This window comes from Gastrolobium bilobum, unplaced genomic scaffold (genome assembly GCF_033153095.1).
Source record: "Gastrolobium bilobum isolate Gb01-03AN ecotype WA unplaced genomic scaffold, APGP_CSIRO_Gbil_v1 utg522, whole genome shotgun sequence".
NCBI classification, from domain to species: Eukaryota; Viridiplantae; Streptophyta; class Magnoliopsida; order Fabales; family Fabaceae; genus Gastrolobium; species Gastrolobium bilobum.
In genome coordinates this window covers 99,481-124,626 of record NW_026897044.1, presented here as the reverse complement: position 1 = coordinate 124,626, position 25,146 = coordinate 99,481, and the positions used below count along the sequence as shown (strand labels likewise).

Below are 25,146 nucleotides of genomic sequence, written 5' to 3'. Positions count from 1 at the left end.
GTGGCTTTTCCAACATTAAATCCAAACATCTTCAGTAGAAAGCATTTCCATGAATGATGATACTACAATGTGATGTGATCCAGCTGAACAGTCAAGTATACTTCAATAAATCCATAATATCTCAAAATGAAACACTTTTTAAGAAGAGAAAGTTTTATGCATCACCTTGATATGCTCAGGAGAAACTCTCAACAGCCCATACAACTGAGGTGCAAGCATCAATTGATTCAGTTTGAGACCAGATATTGAAACCTCCCCAACAAGACTATCTATTATTCCTTTCTCCAACATTTGCTCATGCTGCCTATTCTTCTCAAAATTTTGCTCGCTAATATTGCCACTAGGTTTTAAAACCTTTCCCTGAAACTTGATCCTTCCAGTTGCTTTCAAATGCAAAGGCCTTGGAGAATCCGCAGTATATGTAGAAACCAAATTGAAGAATTCAAACCCACACATACGCAAAACCAACTCAATTCCATCAATAGTAAATGGAATGGCCCTTGGTGCATAAAACTCTTCTCTATTAAAAGAAAAATCATCAGGATAAGATGTTTGAACCCTCATATACAGATCAAATGCAGCTGAAGCAGAATTCACAGTAATAAAATCATGTGAGATTATGATATCTCCCCGAGCATCGCTGAGAGACCCTTCTGCTGTAGGGGCAGTCCATTTTATATCAAACCTTCTGCAATAAAAATAATTTTTAATAAAGGAAAAATTAAGTTAGAGAGAGCAAGGACGTATTACGAATAACATTAGCACAAGTGTTTTCAATAGCAAATGGCAGTCCATGGAGACAAGCTAACAACTTATATCAAGAACAATAAGCATAATCAAAACATTTTGGAGAAAATAAAAATGATCAAAAGTATCACAAAATCAAATATAAATGCATTAGAGAGGAAGAAAAACACAGACAAAGCATAAAACAATTAACGATAAGGTCATAAAGTCACTAGAGACTAACAAGTAAAATTTCCTAAAAGTCAAGACATTGACAATCCAAGTGAGTCCTTTGGAATTGAAGCGTAGACAATGCACAAACCCATTTTACCTTGTGTTGGAATTCAATTTTATTTAGATGAATGCGAACAGCAGGATCGAACTTGTGACCACTACATCATAGAGGCTTTAATACCATGTCAAGGACCAACTCTCCAAAAATCTTACGCTATTAGGTGGAAGGTCATGAATGGTTTAATATCTCTAACAGACTGGATTTTAGAAACCAAACAGAAGAAGGAAAAAAAAAAAGAGAGAGAAGTGAGAAAAGCAAGAGAAAGGCTGGGTGTGTGTGTCAAGTCTAGGCAGGTTAAGGATGGATGACAAGGATATTACAAAATAAAAATAAAAGGGGCACCATGAAATTTTATTACAAAGATAAAAAAATGAAAGCAATGTCTGCTTGAGAGAGACAAGAGAGCTGAGAGAGAAGCAGAAACGAGTACAAAGAGAGATGCATGCAAAGCTGAGATGCAGCCAGCTACTGAGATACAGATAAGAGGCAAGAAAATGATGTTCACGGGAAGATTATTATCAAATTAGACTTTTGTTCTATTTTTCTAACACAGACTAGCAGAAAACATCAAAATATCCACTAAAGTGGGATAATCATGATGCATAAGACGGCCTCCATTTCAACCCAAGCTGTGCGATAGTACCATGCTTATGGCAAACCCACCTGGCCATGGCTTTTTGTGGAAATTTTCTGGAAACCAGCCACCGCCATCGACCATTTCACAACACTTCACTTGAAGTCTAAGAGTCATCCATCGACATGCATGGGGAAAAAACACAAGCTGGTAATATAAGAAAGCATCCCAACGCATGACGCTCCCACCCTTTTGGGTTATGGGGAAGGGCAGATGTATTTAACCTTACCCCTGTGAGCAGAGAGGCTGTTTTTAGTTTCCACCGCTGGATCCCAAGGCCACCAAGTCACAAGACAACCACCTTACTATTGCTCAAAGGCTCACCCTCACAAGCAGATATTATAATAAGCAATCATATAGTTGAATTAGTCAATAAAAACTAATTAACAAAAACTGAAGAAAGGCTCATCTTACGGTCTTAAAAGAGATCCTGAAAGTTTTGTTTCTCCATTTAATATCCCCAATTTGAGTGGCATCTGATGATAATGACTTGGTATATATCGAAGCACAATGTTATCGAAGGCTAAACTTCCAGAGAAATTCACATCTATTGCTGTCTCATCCTCCTCACCCTGAGAGCAAAATAGATATAAATTAGTAGGGGAGGGGAAACAGAAAAATGTGAGCTATAGGTTAACCAAACAAAAAAAAGACAGGCTTTCTAAGAAGCATCTGTATACCTCTGGGCATATCCATGCATTCCCAGCCCCTCGAATTTCACCACCATCTACAAGGCTTGCCCTAATTCCATATAAATCAGCAACCTGCAATATGCAAAGTGTTACCATAATATAACAAAAACTTTTACAATGAGTAACTACTCTGAACCAGCCAATGCTAAATTATTATCCCTGTCAACTTACACAGTTATCAGTGTTGAAAGTGAAATTGGCAGATACATATGAAAATGGAATGCGATCAAATGCTGCCAGTGCACCAGCCTCCTTACTTTTAGCAAGTGCTTCAGAAGCTGCAGATGCAGGGGTGTCAACTTGTAAATAAGAGAATGTCCTTGAAACCATTCCAGTGCCTACAAATACAGGAGTATCCAGCGGGCCTTGACAATTAAATAGAGCGGTCACTGATCCAGCTAGCTGCAATCAATAATTATAGGAAAAGAAAAGAAAAATAAAGGGATTGATATTGGATAAGTTAATATAACTTCCTTTTACAAGAGAGGAAAGAAGTTTAAATTGATCTTAGAGGTGTTTGCCATGACGTACAAATTCTGAAAATCTACATTTTCACTCCTATTATTTAAGTCATAAATAGCTTGGTAAGTTCTTAGTATTTTTTATCAAAAGCTCGCTCATGGGCTATACCTATCAGGTATGTGTAATTGCACTTACAAAGTATAATTAAAAAAAAAAAAGCATAATATAAGAATCTTGTGAATGTATATGCATAAATTGATTGTTTCTATTCTCAAATCTAAAAATTGCAAGAAACAGAGAAAATGCCTAACAAGAATATGCAAATAATAAACTCGCATACATATTTTTGAGTTGTCTTGAAAATTCCTTATACATGATCTGCTCCAAAATTATTAGTAATACTGTTAGAATATCTAGAAGATATTGTATAATATTAATATTTATCTTAAAATAATCTAGAGTATCCTAGAGGATCTCTTAGGAATAATTTCCCTATTTCCTTATATTTCATGATTTGTTTCCTTATTTTAAGAGTCCCCTATTAAAGTATAAATAGGGATTAGTGTTTTGACTTTGTATCACTTGGTATCACGTCATTAAACAATATTATCCGATTTCTATTCCTTTTTCTCCCTCTATATCTAAATCCATATACTTTCAAAAAATTCCCTTAAGTGGTATCACAAAGTCTTGTTTATTCAAAACTTTCAAAGTGTTAAAGTTAATGCACTGATCTCAAGAAATGTACCGGGAATAAAAGAGGTCTCATCTTAAAAGTTCTCATCAAGGCATTCACTTCAACACCAGGAACCTGGAAATTTGATCATACAAAATATTAAAGGACAGAAGAGAATCCCTCCTATTTATCACAAAATTGAATGAGGTGTGAATATGTAAAATGAACTCACTGTAAAGCCTGCAAACTAGACTGAGATTTTACCACATTTTCTCACTGAATAGTGAATAGTCACAAAAGCAATAGTAACGGTAGTTTTTCACAGCACAAAAGAGAAGACCATGTTTACTTTACATCGCATGGCTCATTCAATTTCAGTTTTCAACTGTGGCATATATTTGGAATGCAACTTTTAAAAGATACAAGAAAACCATTCCTCCCATCTGTCATGAATTGGATCAGACGTAGAATATGAAGGACTTCATTTACAATCTATAGGAAATACACATTTTCTACACTAAAAATCACTTGAGAACTTAAATTTTAGGAGAGTTGATTCCTTGGCATGCTATCAAAGTATCTTCCACAAGTGGACAAGAGTTCGCCACTCATTTATAATTAAATTAAAACTAGTTTTTCTTCAAAACAAAGTAAGATGGGTCTGAGCTTAATCCACGCTCCAAGCCCAAAGGGCTGGTGCTAGGAGCATGTCATAGAATAGCTGAAGATTTTTGGATAATTAATTCTGGACAAAAAACCAAATTTAGCAATAAAACTAATATGACTGCAGATTACAGGAGAATTTTGCATCACCAGTGAAAAATTCTTGCAAATTAGAGAGACCAAATTATCTGAATTAACTCTCAAGCGAAGTAGAAATTGTATTTCACCAAGCCTGAGAGAGAGAGAGAGAGAGAGAGAGAGAGAAAGGAACCTGACACATAAGATGAAACTCTCCTTCTTCGGGATGAATGCCGAAGTCTCCTGATGCTTCTAGAGGAACACTGCCAAACCGGCCATTTGCATTGTGTAAAAATATTCTTTGACCACGAAAACCTAAACTCGCTGATATGTTCTACAACAACAGGAATACAAAGACAGAACAAAGGGAGGTGGAAGAAAGGACCAAATTTTAGTTTCACGTTCATCTACATGAATAATATTTATTATGGCTGCAGATCTATATGCTTAAATATTGCAAACGTGATCAAAGATACAGAAGTTGTCAACAGTTATGCCTACACAGTCCATACCAGAAATACAATAAAAAAAGAAAAAAATAGATGCTTTTTGATAAAAGAAGAATTTCATTTAGATAGAAGGTACATATGAAGAGGTACCAAGATAAGAGATCTCCTTAGAAATAAAAGCACAAACAAAAAAATATCAATGAAGCAAAGCTACCCAGACCCTTATCATATCCGTAAGGAAACCCCTCTAAGAAGACTAAGAACTTTACATCAAGTAGAAGCCAAACATCAAAAAGCAAATACAAATGTTGTAAACCTGGAAAAAAAAAAGATGCAAAAAGGCAAGCGATGTGGCACGGAAAATCTGTTTCAAGGAGGGATGAATGGTGAATTTGATGACGCTGTGTGACGGGGCATAAATCTTAGCCCACCTAAATTGTTTGGTCGTAGGCACAGATTCAGCCTTGGTAGTGAAGTGGTCCACGTAGTCTTGCCCATTGAGCTAGTGTTTGACATCCAAAGCCCAAGCACCATAGTTGCTTCCATCCAACTTGTCACTTGCCCATTGAGCTAGTGTTTGACATCCAAAGCCCAAGCACCATAGTTGCTTCCATCCAACTTGTCACTGGAGAGGGGAATCGATGTAAATCGAGAAAACGGGGGGCTCAGCCATTGAGGTGTCTTTAGAGCCATTGGAGGAGCGAGAACCAGTCATGGGCTGAAGCCCAAGCACCATAGTTGCTTCCAAAGCCCAAGCACCATAGTTGCTTCCATCCAACTTGTCACTTGCCCATTGAGCTAGTGTTTGACATCCAAAGCCCAAGCACCATAGTTGCTTCCATCCAACTTGTCACTTGCCCATTGAGCTAGTGTTTGACATCCAAAGCCCAAGCACATAGTTGCTTCCATCCAACTTGTCACTGGAGAGGGGAATCGATGTAAATCGAGAAAACGGGGGGCTCAGCCATTGAGGTGTCTTTAGAGCCATTGGAGGAGCGAGAACCAGTCATGGGCTGAAGACACAATGACCAAAATGGAGCTATAGAAACTGGAAGGGCACTGTGCGAGGGAACACACCTAAATAGAGATCAGCTGAAGGAGATGAGGGTAGATTTAGGTAGATGAGAGAGAGTCGGTCATGATGCAAAAAATGGTGGTCAGGACACACCAAGCACGGCTTAAAGGATGGTGCGTGTGGCGAGCAGCAAAATACAGGAGTGGCACATATGGTGGCTTGGCTAAAAGTAAAGTGTGGGACGCGTGTGATCTCGAATCAGCCAAAAATTTCAGGATAGGGCTAATTTGGACTAGATGATCATAATGGTGGAGTCATTGGCCGGAGAGCTCGTCGAACAACGACAAACACAAGAGTTAGGCTCCCAAAAAGACAACACAATAGAGGGATACTGGAATCACTGTTCATATCGGAAACACTGTTCGCAACGCCAGATGTTCACCGACGGCACTGTTCATGCCGCAAAAAATGTTCATCGAAAAAAAAAATTATTCTACCCTTTCTCCTCATTCATGTCTTCCTTGTTCGATTCTTTCGCTTCCCCATCTGCCTCCACCGACTCTAATGGAGTGTTTCTCAACAGGACTCAACTTCAGAGGCTTCTGACTCAACCTACTAAGGCCACTAATAATGTGGCTCAGCAAGGTATGACCTTTCAAGTTGGCAATCAAACTCGTTGGATTCTTGTTTCAGGGGCCTCTGACCATATGACAGGTAACCAGACCTTGTTTTGTTCTTACACTCCATATTCTAAACCCTCTCGGGTCAAGATCGCCGATGGCAGTTTCTCCCAAATTGTTGACCGTCAAACTTTCCAAATAGATTATTTTAACATCAGTTCTTCATGTTCCTTATCTGGCTTGGAATCTCATTTCCGTTAGCAAGTTGACCTCTGAGTTGCACTATTTCGCTAAACTCTTTGCACATGGTTATGTTTTTCAGGAACAGGACTCAAAGAAGATAATTGCAAGTGCTAGAGAAGATAATTTCCAGTGCTAGAGAAGATGACGAACTTTACAACTTTGAGGAGAATGTGACGCATGAAGCTGCCTTCGTGGAAAACGATTCTATGTTTCTCTCTGACTCTTGTGATGATGTTATTGTAGAAAATCAGAATTCAAATTCAAATATTTTTCCGTTTTTATTTCCTATTAATTAGGATTAATTGTAATTAATTAGAATTAATTGTAATTAGGTTTAGTGAGTCATAGCTGAGTCATTCTTAGCTCTTTTTTCTTGTATAAATACTCCTCATTCCTCATGTAATTTATTCAATATAAATATACAAAAACCTTTTTCAATATGGTATCAGAGCAGGTTGGTCCTGAGAAAACTCAGCCACCACAACCACCGTCAAACCGGCGGCACAACGCCGGAAAACTCAACCTCCAACCATTATTAAGGTTATTTTCCCTTCCTACAAAGTCCCAAGAGCAAAGTAAGGCTACCAATCACTGTAGAAGGCAAAATCCCAGCTTTCCATCGCCGTAAGCCACCGTCAGCAGCCGTCGGAAAATTTTTCCAGCGACATTTCCGGCCAAGATCCGCACCATTCGAAACAGAAGGAGCCGATCTACAAGTTTCAAGAAGGACCATCGGATTCTGCTGAGCCACGCACCCCCACGCGCTAGAGAAAGGACGGAGCGTCCGCCCTACGTGTTACCACACGCAGCCATGTTGATTGAAAGTAAATTTCCATCCAGCAATGTTGCTCAACAAGGTATAGTGTTCCATGTTGATAATAGTAGTCGATGGATTCTTGATTCAGGGGCTTCAGATCATATGACAGGTAATGCAACCTTATTTTGTTCTTATACCCCTTACTATCAACAATCACGAATAAGAACAACAGATGGCAGCTTCTCTACTATTGCTGGAAAAGGATCCATTAAACTTTCAGATCACATTACTTTGAACTCAGTCCTTCATGTTCCCTCTCTTACTTGTAACCTTATCTTTATCGGCAAACTTACGTCTGAGTTACATTGTGTTGCCAAGTTTTCTGTCAATGCTTGTGTTTTCCAGGAACAGGACTCGGGGCTGATGATTGGCAGTGCTAGAGAGGAAGAAAAACTTTATTATTTAGAAAAAGATTCTTGTGAAGAAAAAAAATTTGTGAACCACTCAGTATGTTTGTCTGAGGATTGTAATGATGTTTTGTTGTGGCATCGTCGGTTAGGACACCCAAATTTCATTTATCTTCAGAAGTTGTTCCCAAGCTTATTTATCAATAAAAATCCCAGTTCTTTTTCTTGTGATATTTGTCAGCTTGCAAAACATTCTCGTGTTTCTTATCCTCCTAGAGTCCATCATGATTCTTCTCCATTTACCTTGATTCATAGTAATATATGGGGTCCAGCCCGTGAAAAAATATCTCTGGTGCTCGTTGGTTTATAACTTTCATAGATGATCACTCTAGGGTATATTGGGTATACCTTCTAAAGGATAAGTTTGACGCTGCATCCATTTTTAAAAAGTTTCATGCTATGGTTCAAACTCAGTTCCAGACCTCTATCCAAATTCTTCGAACTGACAATGGTACTGAATATTTTAATTCTGTTCTTGGAAACTATCTCAGTCAGCATGGTATTCTTCATCAAAGTTCTTGTCCTAACACCCCTCAACAAAATGGGGTGGCTGAAAGAAAAAATAGACATCTCCTTGAAGTTGCTCGAGCTCTTATGTTTACCATGCATGTCCCTAAATATTTGTGGGGGGGAGCTGTCTTGCTGCAACATACCTCATCTATCGGATGCCTTCTCGTGTCCTAAATTTTCATTCTCCTTTATCTTGTCTTACCCACACCTTTCCATCTTTCCGGGCTCATTCTTCCCTTCCTCCCAAGTTGTTTGGCTGTGTGGCTTTTGTACATGTTCCTCCCCATCAAAGGTCCAAGCTCGATCCTAAGTCCATTAAATGTGTCTTCATAGGATATCCTCCTAACCAAAAGGGCTACAAGTGTTACTCATCTTCACTTCGTAAGGTCTTTGTTTCTATGGATGTCACATTTGATGAGAGACAATCTTTTTTTCCTTCGACTTCTCTTCAGGGGGAGTCTATTGGGGTTGATGAAGATAAGTCTTGGAAACCAAATGATTCTGTTGTTTTGCTTTTGCCGTTGGAGACAGGGGGAGTCATTATGCAATAGACAGGGGGAGTTAATGTGTCAGATAATGTAGATCCTCCCGGGAAATGGGGAAAGTTTTACAGCAGGCGAGAATCACCTCAGGAGCCTCTAGACTGCCAGGATTCTGACTCAAGTCTTAGTTCCAGCAACACTGATACAGCCAACCTAGATGTGCCTATTGCTCTCCGAAAAGGTACTAGATCTTGTACTGCTCATCCTATTTCTCATCATATCACATATGAAAAGTTGTCCTCAGGTTTTCGTGCTTTCAACACTATGTTAGACAGTACAAAAATACCAAAAAATATCCAAGAAGCACTTGATGATCCAAAATGGAGGAATGCAGTCTTTGAAGAAATGGATGCACTCAACAAAAATGGAACTTGGGAGTCTGTAGCATTACCCAGAGGAAAGAAAACAATAGGTTGCAAGTGGGTGTTCACAATAAAGTTTAATGCAGATAACAGCATCAACAAGTATAAGGCCAGACTGGTTGCTAAGGGATTCACTCAAACTCATGGGATAGACTATCAAGAGACATTTGCCCCTGTTGCCAAGCTTAACACTATCCGAGTTCTTTTATCACTTGCTGCAAATCTTGGTTGGCCCTTGCAACAATTAGATGTAAAGAATGCTTTCTTGAATGGTGATCTACATGAAGAAGTTTATATGGATCCACCACCTGGTTTTGAAAAAGGAGACGATTCAGTATGCAAGTTGAAAAAGTCTCTCTATGGTCTTAAACAATCTCCTAGAGAGTGGTTTGAGAAGTTTACTCAAGCTGTTAAGGGAAGAGGATTCCTCCAAGCTCAGACTGATCACACTTTATTTTTAAAACACTCTAATGGTGGTAAAATTGCTATTCTCATTGTTTATGTTGATGACATAATTGTCACAGGTAATGATTGTGAGGAGATAAGCTCTTTGTAGAAATGTTTAGCTAATCAGTTTGAACTGAAGGATCTTGGATCTCTCAAATATTTCCTAGGCATGGAAGTTGCTCGAAGTAAGGCAGGAATTTCTTTAACTCAGAAGAAATATATTCTAGACCTGTCACAAGAAACAGGAATGCTTGGGTGCAAGCCAGCAGAGGCTCCAGTTGAACCCAATATTAAATTGGGAATCGAAGATGGGAAAGAAGTTGACAAAGAGCAGTATCAGAGATTGGTGGGGAAGTTGATCTACTTATCTCACACTCGGCCTGATATTGCATTTGCAGTTAGCATGGTTAGTCAATTCATGCATTCTCCTAAGGAAAAACACCTGAGTGCAGTTTATAGATTTCTGAAGTACCTCAAAAACACCCCTGGTCGAGGATTGCTCTTTAAAAAGGGACACAAGAGGGTAATTGAAATATATACAGATGCAGATTGGGCTGGCTCTGCATTGGACCGAAGATCCACTTCAGGATATTGCACCTATATTTGCGGAAATCTTGTGACCTGGAGAAGTAAGAAACAAACAGTTGTTGCCCGGAGCAGTGCAGAAGCAGAATTTCGGGCTCTAGCCCATGGTATTTATGAAGGAATTTGGTTAAGAAGACTCCTTGAGGATATTAAGATCTCTTTTTCCCTACCTGTCAGAGTGTATTGTGATAATAAGGTTGCTGTCAGTATTGCTCAAAATCCAGTTCACCATGACAGAACAAAACATGTGGAGGTTGATCGCCACTTTATCAAAGAAAAAATAGATGATGGAAGTGTATGTATGGTGTATATTCCTACCAAAGAGCAGATTGCAGATATTCTCACTAAGGCCCTACACCGGCCAACCTTTGAAGACTTGATTGGCAAGTTGGGAATGATCAACATTTACCTCCCAACTTGAGGGGGAGTGTAGAAAATCAGAATTCAAATTCAAATATTTTTACGTTTTTATTTCCTATTAATTAGGATTAATTGTAATTAATTAGAATTAATTGTGATTAGGTTTAGTGAGTCATAGCTGAGTCATTCTTAGCTATTTTTTCTTGTATAAATACTCCTCATTCCTCATGTAATTTATTCAATATCAATATACAAAAACCTTTTTCAATAGTTATGATGTGGCACCGTAGGTTAAGCCATCCCAATTTTACCTATCTTCAGAAGTTGTTACCAAAGTTATTCATTAATAAAAGTCTCGGTTTGTTTTCTTGTGATATTTGTCAACTTGCCAAACATACTCGTGTTCATTATCCCCCCCCCCCAGAGATCACCATGACTCTTCCCCATTTGCTTTGATTCATAGTGACATATGGGGCCCAGCCCGAGTAAAGAATATTTCAGGTGCTCGATGGTTCATTACATTCATTGATGACCACTCCCGAGTTTGTTGGGTATACCTTATAAAGGATAAGTCAGATGTTGCATCCACTTTCAAAAAATTCCATGCCATAGTCCAAACCCAATTCCAAGTTTCTATACAAACTCTTCGTACAGACAATGGCAAAAAGTATTTCAACTCTGTTCTTGGGGAATGTCTCTCCCAACATGGAATCTTTCACCAAAGCTCATGTCCTGACACACCCCAACAAAATAGAGTTGCTGAAAGAAAAAACTTACATCTCCTTGAAGTTGCTCGAGCTCTTATGTTTACTTTGAATGTCCCTACATACCTTTAGGGGGAATCCGTCTTCACTGCCTTATATCTTATCAATCGAATGTCATCTTGCACTCTCAACTTTCAAGCTCCTATTTCTAGTCTTGTCCGCACCTTCCCCTCCTTTCGGGGCATCTCATCCCTACCTCCTAAGTTGTTTGGTTGTGTCGTGTTTGTCCATATCCCCTCTCATCAACTGTCCAAGCTTGATCCTAGGTCTCTCCGGTGTGTCTTCATTGGTTATTCTCTTACCCAACGAAGCTATAAGCTATGATGCACAGACACGGACAAGGGACACGACACGCCGACACGTTAATTCTAAAAAATGTCATATTTTGACACGTTAGGACACGTTTTGATATTAAATAAAAATTTTAATATATATAATATAATTTATATTTAATACATATAAGAGTCCATAATAAGTCATATAATCAATCAAATATTTAAATTTCATATCATAAATATAAATATAAAGAATTTTTCGTACTTTGTTAATTTTTCATAACAGAAAAAAATTAATTTATAAATTATTTCTTTTATATTTGAGTAAACACCCTTTTTGGTCCCTGGCAATATCTACGAAATCTTTTTTAGTCCCTGCCAATAAAAAAAGACCAAATTGGTCCCTAAAATTATGAAAAAGGGTCACATTAGTCCTTATGTCAACTCCTCCGTTACTAACGTGGCCCTTTTTACATACTGTTAGGGACCAATTTGGTCCTTTTTTATTGCCAGGGACTAAAAAGGATTTCGTAGATATTGCCAGGGACCAAAAAGGGTGTTTACTCTTTATATTTAGTTAACAAAATAAAATTAAGATTTTTTTAAAAAGAAAAAGAAAAAAAGTGTCCGAGCATTGACCGCGTGTCCGAAAAAGTTGACTGGGTGTCGGAAAAACGTGTCGGAGAGTTGACCGCGTGTCGGAACGCGTCCGTGTCGCACACGTGTCCGACACGCAAATTTTTCAGAAAATCGCGTGTCCGTGCTATGGAGGCTATGAGTGTTATTCACCCTCTCTTCGTAAGGTCTTTGTTTTTATGGATGCCACTTTTTCTGAAACTCAACCCATTTTTCCCTTAACTTCTCTTCAGAGGGAGTCTATAGGAACATATGAAGATAAGTCATGGAAACTTACTGACGCCACAGTGTTACCTCTACTATTGGAGACAGGGGGAGCTACACTACCTTCACAATTGGAGACAGGGAGAGCCTCTTCAAAGTGGGGACAAGTTTATGGCAAGCGAAAACCTCCTCAAAGCGTGAATAACCCAAAGCCTTTATACTGCTAGGATTCTGAACTGAGTTCTAGTTCTAGCAACCCGAAACTTGAGTGCCATGACACAACTAATCTACACTTGCCCATTGCTCTTAGAAAAGGTACTCGATCTTGTACTACTTATCCTATTTCTAATTTATTGAAAAAAGTTTTCAGTATATTGATTTGAATAATTACATGAGGAATGAGGAGTATTTATACAAGAAAAAATAACTAAGCATGACTAAGCTATGACTCACCAAACCTAATCACAATCATAAGAATGACTCAGCTATGACTCACTAAACCTAATCACAATTAATTCTAATTAATTACAATTAATCCTAATTAATCTTAATTATTCCTAATTAATAGGAAATAAAAACGGAAAAATATTTGAATTTGAATTCTGATTTTCTACACTCTCCCTCAAGTTGGGAGGTAAATGTTGATCATTCCCAACTTGCCAATCAAGTCTTCAAAGGCTGGCCGGTGTAGGCCCTTAGTGAGAATATCTGCAATCTGCTCTTTGGTAGGAATATACACCATACATACACTTCCATCATCTATTTTTTCTTTGACAAAGTGGCGATCAACCTCCACATGTTTTGTTCTGTCATAGTGAATTGGATTTTAAGCAATACTGACAGCAGCCTTATTATCACAATACACTCCGACAGGTAGGGAAAAAGAGATCTTAATATCCTCAAGGAGTCTTCTTAACCAAATTCCTTCACAAATACCATGGGCTAGAGCCCAAAATTCTGCTTCTGCATTGCTCCGGGCAACAACTGTTGTTTCTTACTTCTCCAAGTCACAAGATTTCCGCAAATATAGGTGCAATATCCTGAAGTGGATCTTCGGTCCAATGCAGAGCCAGCCCAATCTGCATCTGTATATATTTCAATCATCCTCTTGTGTCCCCTTTTAAAGAACAATCCTCGTCCATGGGTGTTTTTGAGGTAATTCAGAATTCTATAAACTGCACTCAGGTGTTTTTCCTTAGGAGAATGCATGAATTGACTAACCATGCTAACTGCAAATGCAATATCAAGCCGAGTGTGAGATAAGTAGATCAACTTCTCCACCAATCTCTGATACTGCTCTTTGTCAACTTCTTTCCCATCTTCGATTCCCAATTTAATATTGGGTTCAACTGGAGTCTCTGCTGGCTTGCACCCAAGCATTCCTGTTTCTTGTAACAGGTCTAGAATATATTTCTTCTGAGTTAAAGAAATTCCTGCCTTACTTCGAGCAACTTCCATGCCTAGGAAATATTTGAGAGATCCAAGATCCTTCAGTTCAAACTGATTAGCTAAACATTTCTTCAAAGAGCTTATCTCCTCACAATCATTACCTGTGACAATTATGTCATCAACATAAACAATGAATAGCAATTTTACCACCATTAGAGTGTTTTAAAAATAAAGTGTGATCAGTCTGAGCTTGGAGGAATCCTCTTCCCTTAACAGCTTGAGTAAACTTCTCAAACCACTCTCTAGGAGATTGTTTAAGACCATAGAGAGACTTTTTCAACTTGCATACTGAATCGTCTCCTTTTTCAAAACCAGGTGGTGGATCCATATAAACTTCTTCATGTAGATCACCATTCAAGAAAGCATTCTTTACATCTAATTGTTGCAAGGGCCAACCAAGATTTGCAGCAAGAGATAAAAGAACTCGGATAGTGTTAAGCTTGGCAACAGGGGCAAATTCTCTTGATAGTCTATCCCATGAGTTTGAGTGAATCCCTTAGCAACCAGTCTGGCCTTATACTAGTTGATGTTGTTATCTGCATTAAACTTTATTGTGAACACCCACTTGCAACCTACTGTTTTCTTTCCTCTGGGTAATGCTACAGACTCCCAAGTTCCATTTTTGTTGAGTGCATCCATTTCTTCAAAGACTGCATTCCTCCATTTTGGATCATCAAGTGCTTCTTGGATATTTTTTGGTATTTTTGTACTGTCTAACATAGTGTTGAAAGCACGAAAACCTGAGGACAACTTTTCATATGTGATATGATGAGAAATAGGATGAGCAGTACAAGATCTAGTACCTTTTCGGAGAGCAATAGGCACATCTAGGTTGGTTGTATCAGTGTTGCTGGAACTAAGACTCAAGTCAGAATCCTGGCAGTCTAGAGTCTCCTGAGGTGATTCTCACCTGCTGTAAAACTTTCCCCATTTCCCAGGAGGATCTCCATTATCTGACACATTAACTCCCCCTGTCTCCAACGGCAAAGGCAAAACAACAGAATCATTTGGTTTCCAAGACTTATCTTCATCAACCCCAATAGACTCCCCCTGAAGAGAAGTCGAAGGAAAAAAAGATTGTCTCTCATCAAATGTGACATCCATAGAAACAAAGACCTTACGAAGTGAGGATGAGTAACACTTGTAGCCCTTTTGGTTAGGAGGATATCCTATGAAGACACATTTAATGGACTTAGGATCGAGCTTGGACCTTTGATGGGAAGGAACATGTACAAAAGCCACACAGCCAAACAACTTAGGAGGAAGGGAAGAATGAGCCCGAAAAGAAGGAAAGGTATGGGTAAGACAAGATAAAGGAGATTGAAAATTTAGGACACGAGAAGGCATCCGATTGATGAGGTATGCTGCAGTCAAGACAGCTTCCCCCCACAAATATTTAGGGACATGCATGGTAAACATAAGAGCTCGAGCAACTTCAAAGATATGTCTATTTTTTCTTTCAGCCACCCCATTTTGTTGAGGGGTGTTAGGACAAGAACTTTGATGAAGAATACCATGTTGGCTGAGATAGTTTCCAAGAACAGAATTAAAATATTCAGTACCATTATCAGTTCGAAGAATTTGGATAGAGGTCTGGAACTGAGTTTGAACCATAGCATGAAAGGTTTTAAAAATGGATGCAGCGTCAAACTTATCCTTTAGAAGGTATACCCAACATACCCTAGAGTGATCATCTATGAAAGTTATAAACCAACGAGCACCAGAGATATTTTTGTCACGGGCTGGACCCCATATATCACTATGAATCAAGGTAAATGGAGAAGAATCATGATGGACTCTAGGAGGATAGGAAACACGAGAATGTTTTGCAAGCTGACAAATATCACAAGAAAAAGAACTGGGATTTTTATTGATAAATAAGCTTGGGAACAACTTCTGAAGATAAATGAAATTTGGGTGTCCTAACCGACGATGCCACAACAAAACATCATTACAATCATCAGACAAACATACCGAGTGGTTCACAAAATTTTTTCCTTCGCAAGAATCTTTTTCTAAATAATAAAGTCCTTCTTCCTCTCTAGCACTGCCAATCATCAGCCCCGAGTCCTGTTCCTGGAAAACACAAGCATTGACAGAAAACTTGGCAACACAATGTAACTCAGACGTAAGTTTGCTGATAGAGATAAGGTTACAAGTAAGAGAGGGAACATGAAGGACTGAGTTCAAAGTAATGTGTTCAGAAAGTTTAATGGATCCTTTTCCAGCAATAGTAGACAAGCTGCCATCTGCTGTTCTTATTCGTGATTGTTGATAGTAAGGGGTATAAGAACAAAATAAGGTTGCATTACCTGTCATATGATCTGAAGCCCCTGAATCAAGAATCCATCGACTACTATTATCAACATGGAACGCTATACCTTGTTGAGCAACATTGCTGGATGGAAATTTACTTTCAATCAACATGGCTGCGTGTGGTAACGCGTAGGGCGGACGCTCCGTCCTTTCTCTAACGCGTGGGAGCGCGTGGCTCAGCAGAATCCGATGGTCCTTCTTGAAACTTGTAGATCGGCTCCTTCTGTTTCGAATGGTGCGGATCTTGGCCGGAAATGTCGCAGGAAAAATTTTCCGACGGCGGTGGAAAGCTGGGATTTTGCCTTCTACAATGATTGGTAGCCTTACTTTGCTCTTGGGACTTTGTAGGAAGGAAAAATAACCTTAATAATGGTTGGAGGTTGAGTTTTCCGGCGTTGTGCCGCCAGTTTGACGGTGGTTGTGGTGGCTGAGTTTTCTCAGGACCAACCAGGCTCTGATACCATATTGAAAAAAGTTTTCAGTATATTGATTTGAATAATTACATGAGGAATGAGGAGTATTTATACAAGAAAAAATAGCTAAGCATGACTCAGCTATAACTCACCAAACCTAATCACAATCATAAGAATGACTCAGCTATGACTCACTAAACCTAATCACAATTAATCCTAATAAAAAACAATCAATCCTAATTAATCTTAATTATTCCTAATTAATAGGAAATAAAAACGGAAAAATATTTGAATTTGAATTCTGATTTTCTACATAATCATATTCCGTATGCAAAGTTGTCCCCAGGATTTTGTGCTTTCAACACTACGTTGGACAGTACAAAGATACCAAGAGATATACATGAGGCCCTCGATGATCCAAAATGGAGGGATGTTGTCTTTGAAGAAATGAATGCACTAGAAAGAAATGGAACTTGGGAGACAATGACTTGCCAAAAGGAAAACGGGCAGTGAGATGCAAATGGGTGTTTACAATAAAATTCAATGCAAATAATAGCATCAACATATACAAGGCAAGATAGGTTGCGAAGGGGTTCACTCAAACTTATAGGATAGATTATTATGAGACTTTTGCTCCAGTTGCCAAGGTCAATACCATCTGAGTTCTCTTCTCTCTTGCTGCCAACCTAGATTGGCCTCTACAACAGTTAGATGTGAAGAATGCATTACTAAATGGCGATTTACATGAGGAGGTCTATATGGATTCTCCACCTGGCTTTGAGAAAGGAGATGGATCAGTGTGTAAATTGAAGAAGTCTCTCTATGGGTTAAAACAGTCCCCTAGAGAATGGTTCGAAAAATTCACACAAGCTGTCAAAGGAATAGGTTTCATCCAAGCATAAACTAATCATACTCTCTTCCACAAACATTCTAAGAACGGTAAAGTCCCTATTCTCGTTGTTTACGTGGATGATATAGTTCTTACAAGTGACTATAGTGAGGAATTGAACTCCTTGAAAGAATACCTAGCAGCTCAATTTGAGTTAAAGAACCTTGGAACTCTTAAATATTTCATTGATATGGAAGTTGCTCGGAGTAAAACAGGCATCACTCTCACACAAAAGAAGTATATTCTAGATCCTTTGCTAGAAACATGAATGTTAGGATGTAAGCCGATAGAGACACCTGTGGAGCCTAACACCAAGTTAGGTTTTGAAGATGGGAACAAGGTGAACAAAGAGCAATATTAGAGACTGGTTGGCAAACTAATCTATCTATCTCACACGCGACCTGACATTGCCTTTGCGGAGAGTATGGTTAGTCAATTCATGCACTCACCCAAGGCGAAACATCTAAGTGCAGTCTATAGGGTGCTTATACCTCAAGAACACCCTAAGCAGAGGATTATTCTTTAAAAAGAGGTATAATAGGACGATTAAAATCTACACTGAAGCAAATTGAGCAGGTTCATCAGTGGACAGAAGATCTACTTCCGGCTATTGCGCCTATGTGTGGGGAAATCTAATGACTTGGAGAAGTAAGAAACAAACAGTGGTCGCAAGAAACAGTGCTGAAGCTGAATTTCGAGCTTTAGCCCACGGAGTTTGTGAGGGAATCTGGTTGAGAAGACTTCTTGAAGAGTTGAAGATCTCATATTCCCTACCAATAAAACTATTGTGACAAAAAGGCAACTATCAGCATCGCTCAAAATCCTGTTCACCATGATCGAACAAAACACGTGGAAGTTGATCGCCACTTCATCAAAGAAAAAATAGATGATGGAAGTGTGTGTATAATGTATATTCCTACTAAAGAGCAAACTGCGGATATCCTCACTAAGGGCCTATACCGGCTAGCCTTTGAAGACCTGATTGGCAAGTCGGGAATGATCAATATGTACCTCCCAACTTGAGGAGGAGTGTAGGAAATTAGAATATTTGAATTTTTGAATTTGCTGAGTCATTATAGGATAGGACTGACGACTCATTGCTGATTTCTTATCTATTTTTTCATTTTTTCCACTTGTATAAATATCTCCTAATCAAAATAATCTATACAAAAACTCTTTTTTATATCTTACAATACCTCTACCACTTTTAATCATATTATTTTCCATTTGATACAATCATCTCACTAAAGCCTTTGTGGATTATCTCCTTGCATGAATAAACCACCTTAGATGAGTAGGGCAAGGAAAGCTAACATATAATGAAAAAAATAAATGAATATAGCACATTGCCACTTGCGCTTTGTTTCAGTGGTAGCCTAAGTCCCTACCAAAGTTTGGGAGTGCGGTTCACTTCCCCCTTCCCTAGCTTGGAATAATAACTCCACAAAGAACAACCCCCCCCCCCCCCCTCCCCGGCGGAAAAAAAAGAAAAGAGAAGAAAAAAACCATGTCAATACAGTAAAAATAAGTAAACAGGTAAAATAAAGATATCAAAAGGTTCATGCTCTTGAAGGGATCATGTGTGTAGGGATGTATGTGATATATCAGAGTAGATTAGTAATAGCAAAGATGAGCAACTTATATATAGACTATAGCTATCATACAGAATGAGAACTAACAAAAGTTACTATTTAAATTTGAAAAAATAAATGAAATTATAAAAGAGAACCCCATCAAGAGCAATTGATGAAATTAAAACTTTCAAACTAAAAAGTGTCAGAATGGACCCCTCAAAACCTTCAAAATTCTTTTTTTTGCCTCCCAATAAATCTTATTTTTAGATTACAAATCAAGGCACCACATCAAACCAGAAAGGGCAATTATTCATACAAATGTAGCCACTTCCTTCCTAGTTTCAAACAAGTCCTTATTTGACAAAGGATAAAGAGAAAATATATTATTTTTAGTACTGCAACTGCTCTTAACTCATAAATAGCACTTCTAATATTTTTCATTTATTATTTCAGGATAGATAAGGGACCTAAACATAAGTTCATCACTCATGTATTGCCTTCATATAACGCATACATTTGGTAAGTATATAAAATGCAATGAGTATGCAAATGCAATGGTTGAGTTGCCTTTCAAAAGACACCAAGCCTAACCTTTCTCTATTAAGACGCTAAAGAAGGAATACCAAACATATGGAAAATGAAACTTCAAGAGTCAAAAGAGGAGAGTATACAAAGTCATACAGAAAAACATGATGGCGCATCCAATAGTTGGAAGCCCAACCCCGTCACATCAAGCTGTCCATGAAAATTTGGAAAAGTATCCCCCTTTGACATGCACAAGTGAACCTAAACATAGGGTAACGCTATATTACACAGGTGAAGTTATATCAAGAAATAATAGCATCACGACAAAATAATTATAACAGAATCTGAAGAACCAGAGGTAACATGATATCTAGAAGCTCCACAACCTAAGGAAATAAAATATAGTACTTATATGCCCATGAAATAACAAAAGAGTTCATCAAGTAATATACTAATACTATGCAGTTGAATCTATAAACAGTTGGAAAAAGAGCTTCCATTGACAGATCAAAACTAATATCAACATATGGTCATATGTATTGTCAAAGGAAACTGGACTTTAACTTTAAAGTATTAGCAGCAAATACGAACAACATTATAACACAGGAAATAAAATAACCAAATAATCAGACTATCAGAGTAATGATCAAGGATAGTGAAACTCCAGTTGGGTTTAGCCATGCCAGACCATAATTCCAAGCAAAAGCTAAGGAAGATATCTTCTAGGGTTGAACATGACCTATTCAAACCAAAGTGCACCATTGAACTCAATTGGTTTTACTTGATTTTAGACATTTTTGTTTTGACAGAAGAAAGAAGAGCTGTGTTAATAAAGGGAGAAACAACAACAACCAATTATTCACATTGCTCAGGTCACTTAGGTTTTTTAACTCAAACTAATTGTTCCAGTCAGGAGGCAGATCTGAGGTTTATAGCACCAATAAAAACCAATCACGAGTACTATACTTAATATATATAAGTAAATGTAGCATTTATTCTTTAACATTATGATGTCAGAAATACAGTTTTTAGCTGAAATTCTATTAAGACTCTTCCCCAATACTCAAATAAAAAATAATCTTCCTAAACTATCAAATAAAAAAAATAAAAAAAATTAGCGTAAGTTAGAGAAGCACCTCTCCACTAGCCCTTCCTTTAGACCATGTAATTGGAATTTCGAGGATCCTTTCAAACAGCTGCATAGAACTCAAGCCAGACAAACTACATAAGCAATCCACAGAACTTAAATGCCTAAGCAGGAAATATTGGAACTTCAAATTTCTATATACCTTACCGGAACAAAAAGATTATCGATTTTTAAATTAGCATGCCAATTTTGCTCAATAGTATCAACAAAAACATTGGCAGACAACCAGCCGCCATCTTCAGATATAATATCTGATCTCCAAGTATTACAATTTCCACTCAGCTGCACATGTATGCGACTATAGTGGTTTTGCAACTTTACATGCCCATCAACATTCTCCATCTCCCTGAAAGTAAGAGTAAAGATCACTTAAATTCACGCCCAACATCATTTTTTGGTGTAAGATTTTTCTTTACAATATAAAAGCATCTTTTTATTATTTAAAAGCATAACATCTCTCAAACAAGTTTATACTCAATAATCTAAAATATTCTACTTAAAAAATTCATATATCGTCCTTTTATCCTACAAAACCAAGATGAATAAACTCACATAAAATATTAAAAAATTCCAAATCAGTTCAATGACTCCAAGTTAAGATACAAAAGTGACATAAATAGATAAAATAGTCTACTATACCAACATGGCAAGATAAATTGGGAACCTTAACGACTTAAAAGGTACGCTGCCCAAGATTTGCAGTTAATCTAACAGTAAACCCAACTACGGATGCCATTTCAATACTAAAAAGTGAGAACTAAGATGTTCAATAACTTTGAGTAAACACCTATAATTAAAAAAACAAACACACCATTTTGGTCTTGTGTCTGTGTATCATGCATGTTTCCAACACAAACACTTATATGACACTGAAAACATGTGTCTGAACGAGTTCAATTTTTAAAATAAAAAATAAAAAGAAAAAAAAAAATTGCTGTATTTGTACTTGTGCAAGGCAAGTTCTACAATGACAAGTTCAATTAGCAAGTTTCTTGAAAAATGTCAATAGAAATGGTACTCCATGTTTTTTGGGGAGGGGCTTACAAAATAGCAAGTATTGTCACATTGACATATATCAAGATATTGTAGATTTTGAAGCTTATATACATGATAGTATGGATTATTAATCTTTTTTCCTTAAATTTTCAAGTTTACATATATGTGTATGTATGTGTGTCTGATATCCTACAATTTTCAGAATTTGGTGTGTCCTCATGTCCAAGGTTGTCAAAATCAAGATCCCTCCTCAGATCAGAAAGGAGAGGAAGACACATAAGTCATGTGACCGAAACACAAATCATAAGATCCTACTTAAAATGCAAAATTATAATCAAATATATATATATATATACCGAATAATAATCAACATATTATTAACTCAATGGCAGCAAGGGTATTTGACAGAAGAAGATAAGCAAAAGATGAATTACATTATATTCATCTGCATCCCAGGAATATGCACATGCTTGACCCATGGAAAAAGGGAAAACGAAAAAGTAAAATATATATATTAATAAATTCTTGAAAGAAACACAAACACATTGGAGCAACTGAAGATAAAGACCTACAGTAGCTTGATTTAGGGTATTTAAACATCCTATGCCTGGCACTTAAAGAATGTTCTATCCAATACAAAAAACATTAATTCTTCATACTTCTGGGTTCTGACTATCTGATAATATCTGAGTCAATTTCATACACTTCTAGAAGAGAATCAAACAGAAACTCTCTAAGTATGTAGATAAAATTAAAAAGCTGGTGGAGAGGTGTGTCCATCACTTCATTCACAGAGTGATTGCAGAATAAAAAGTAAATGATAAGATCTGCTCTCACCTAACTTCCCTGTCACCATATGCAAGTAGCATCACTGTTGCACCTCTGAAATGAACAGAATCTAATGTAACAGGAAGCATCTTAGTAATGCCTTCAGACTGCACAAAATCTACTCCATCAACATGTTCTCCAACAATATCTTCAACTTTCAGACCCACATCAGACTTCAAATTTTCAATGGGACCAGAAAGAAAGCAAGATATCCACTCCTCAATACTTCTTAAAAATGAGGTTAAGCCAAATTTCACAAGCAAGGGCTCAAATGGAATTTGAAAATAATTCGCCAATCGAGGCTTAGGCTTCACAAAAAACAAATCTTCAGAAGTCAAACCTTGTTGGCCCCCAGACGAACTATCATCGTCAATATGATTGTCTGCAACATGAGGTACGAACTCCTTATTTTTCTCTTTAATACTATTAATAATAGCAGGTTCTGCAACATCCTCACTAGATTGCAAATTTTCAAATTTACTCTCTCTTCTCTGTGAAGTTGGATCGCTGACAACTTTAAAACAATCTGAATTACCGCTAACATTTTCATTTACTGAATGAGACTGGATTCCCAGATCTCTGAATTGTGTTCCACTTTGGTTACTATCACTTCTATTTTCATTAGCAATGGCAACAGATTTTGCATTTCTGTCAACCTCACTTCTCACCAAATGCATATCATGATTCATAAAATGAAAACATTCAGAAGACGATGAAGACTCCCCAAACTTCCCACGTGATTGATCATGAAAATATGTGTGAGCTGCTGATGCACTACGTTCAAACATTCTTCTTTTGACAGCAACAGCAGATGCACAGATGTTACTCCCGTTAGCCTTCCGCTTAAATTTGTGTTTTGTACGCCCTGTTATTACTCTAGACCAAAATTGAAGTCCTAACACAGGAAATCCAACTCTAAATGATTTTTCCAAATCTGCATGTTTAACATCATAATCAACACCTGAGTCCATGAACCGATGATCGTGCTTCCCATCCTTCATGCAGAAAAAGGGTGCAGTCTCAGTAGATTTTGTTGAATGAGTTTCAATATCCTTTGAACCATCGCCTTGGGATAGACCACAAGTCCAATCAGAAACAAAGTAACCCACCTCAGCAGCTTCCCTAGCTGCATCATCCCTCTCTCTTTCCCACAGAGCAACAGCTTCCTCTCGTGCAAGCCTCCGGATTCTTGTACGATGATCTATCCCTTCTTCAGTTGAGAAGTGCCTCTCTTTGCCACCTTCAGTGAATGGTATTCCCAACCAAGTATAGTCCTTCCTCTGCACCACCAACACACTTGGATGTGACAAAACTGCATCAACCACCAACTTTCCCCTACTCAAACTTGCAAAAGGGCGGAGGCGAAGCTTAACCGTAGGAGCCTCACCACAAGAAAATTCCTCCTTATGAGGACCAAATGAGCATGACTCCAATGTAATACTCAATGGCGTGATTCCCCGAACCTTGCCAAACACAAGGTCACGTTGAATGTGTTCACTGATTACTGAACAAACAGAAGGCAACAAATTGGCTTCAATAAAACCCTTAGCTTTATTCTGCCCATACCACACCAACATGCATATCCCAGAGATAACAGCAGTGTAAACAGTGGCCCTTATCAAAAGAAGCCCCTCTTTCCATAAAGGGCTCAAAGAACTCACCAAAGTCTCACTTTTAAAAAAGGGTTCCTTGCCACATTCTAACCTTGACCCATTTCTCAAAATAACGTCTTTTCTCATAAACCTCACATTTTTCCCACAAAAATTTGAAAACCTAAACGCTTGGCTTACCAAATGAGAATGTTCTGCGGACACGCAGCACCTCCAACTGCAAAGACCCTTCTTTGGCAACTTCCTTCTCTCCAAATGAAAAGGGTTCCTCTTGCTGGTGCTACTTTCCAAGGAACCATGAAGGTTAGTCCCAAAAAACAAGGCGTGATTTTTCAGGCTCATCGTGTAGTCTCATCTGCAAGAGACCATGAAGCAATGATTCAGAAGAATCATTGGAAGTGGAACACGAACATAGACTTTATCTGAATCTACGTTTTTTTTTTTTTTGGATTGAAACGAATGAACAAGTTACGAAAATTCTGAGGACGTTCGGAAAGTGTAACGTTGTATTGTATTCTCTAAGCGACAGACAACCTCGGAGTCAGAGGTGAAGAACGAAAGGAGTGAGTCTAAGATTTAATTTTTTCATTTTTTATTTTTTTTATTTTTTTATTTTTTTATATATATTTTGCTTATGGCTATCGCTATGAGACTCTGCCCAACGGTTTTCCAGCTTCTTCTTTTTTTCTCTATTTTTAATTTTGTTGGAGTCTTAGGCTGAGAGAGCATGAAAGTTTTTGCTTATGTCATTGTAATTGTAAAACGCCGAGCATGGATATCAACGCCGCCATTTAAATAGTCTTTTCATTAACAGAATTTTTAAAAATAAAGGACACATTATCCACTAATAGATTATTAAATTTTATTAATCTCATGTTAAAAAAAATAAGTTATCTTATTTCATAAAGATAAATTTGTGGGCTCCATGAAAAAAAAA

General features: G+C 37.8%; 1 protein-coding gene across 3 annotated transcripts in view; it reads right to left on the bottom strand.

Moving 5' to 3' along the window:
- LOC133303656 (protein TIC236, chloroplastic-like) overlaps nt 1–24,669 on the bottom strand; it is a 47,375-nt gene extending 22,706 nt beyond the window's left edge. The window contains exons 1-10 of one of the 3 annotated variants that reach the window (XM_061503600.1): nt 22,609–24,669; nt 20,923–21,121; nt 20,765–20,824; nt 19,785–19,889; nt 4,420–4,560; nt 3,558–3,620; nt 2,519–2,749; nt 2,336–2,419; nt 2,070–2,227; nt 166–688 (exon numbers count right to left, since the gene is read on the bottom strand). In XM_061503600.1, the coding sequence (XP_061359584.1) occupies nt 166–688; nt 2,070–2,227; nt 2,336–2,419; nt 2,519–2,749; nt 3,558–3,620; nt 4,420–4,560; nt 19,785–19,889; nt 20,765–20,824; nt 20,923–21,121; nt 22,609–24,551 (3,507 nt within the window). In that variant the 5' untranslated portion in view covers nt 24,552–24,669. The remainder of the gene's footprint in view (nt 1–165; nt 689–2,069; nt 2,228–2,335; nt 2,420–2,518; nt 2,750–3,557; nt 3,621–4,419; nt 4,561–19,784; nt 19,890–20,764; nt 20,825–20,922; nt 21,122–22,608) is intronic. The other 2 variants (XM_061503602.1, XM_061503601.1) reach the window with 2 other exon arrangements.
- Nucleotides 24,670–25,146: the final 477 nt, after the last annotated feature.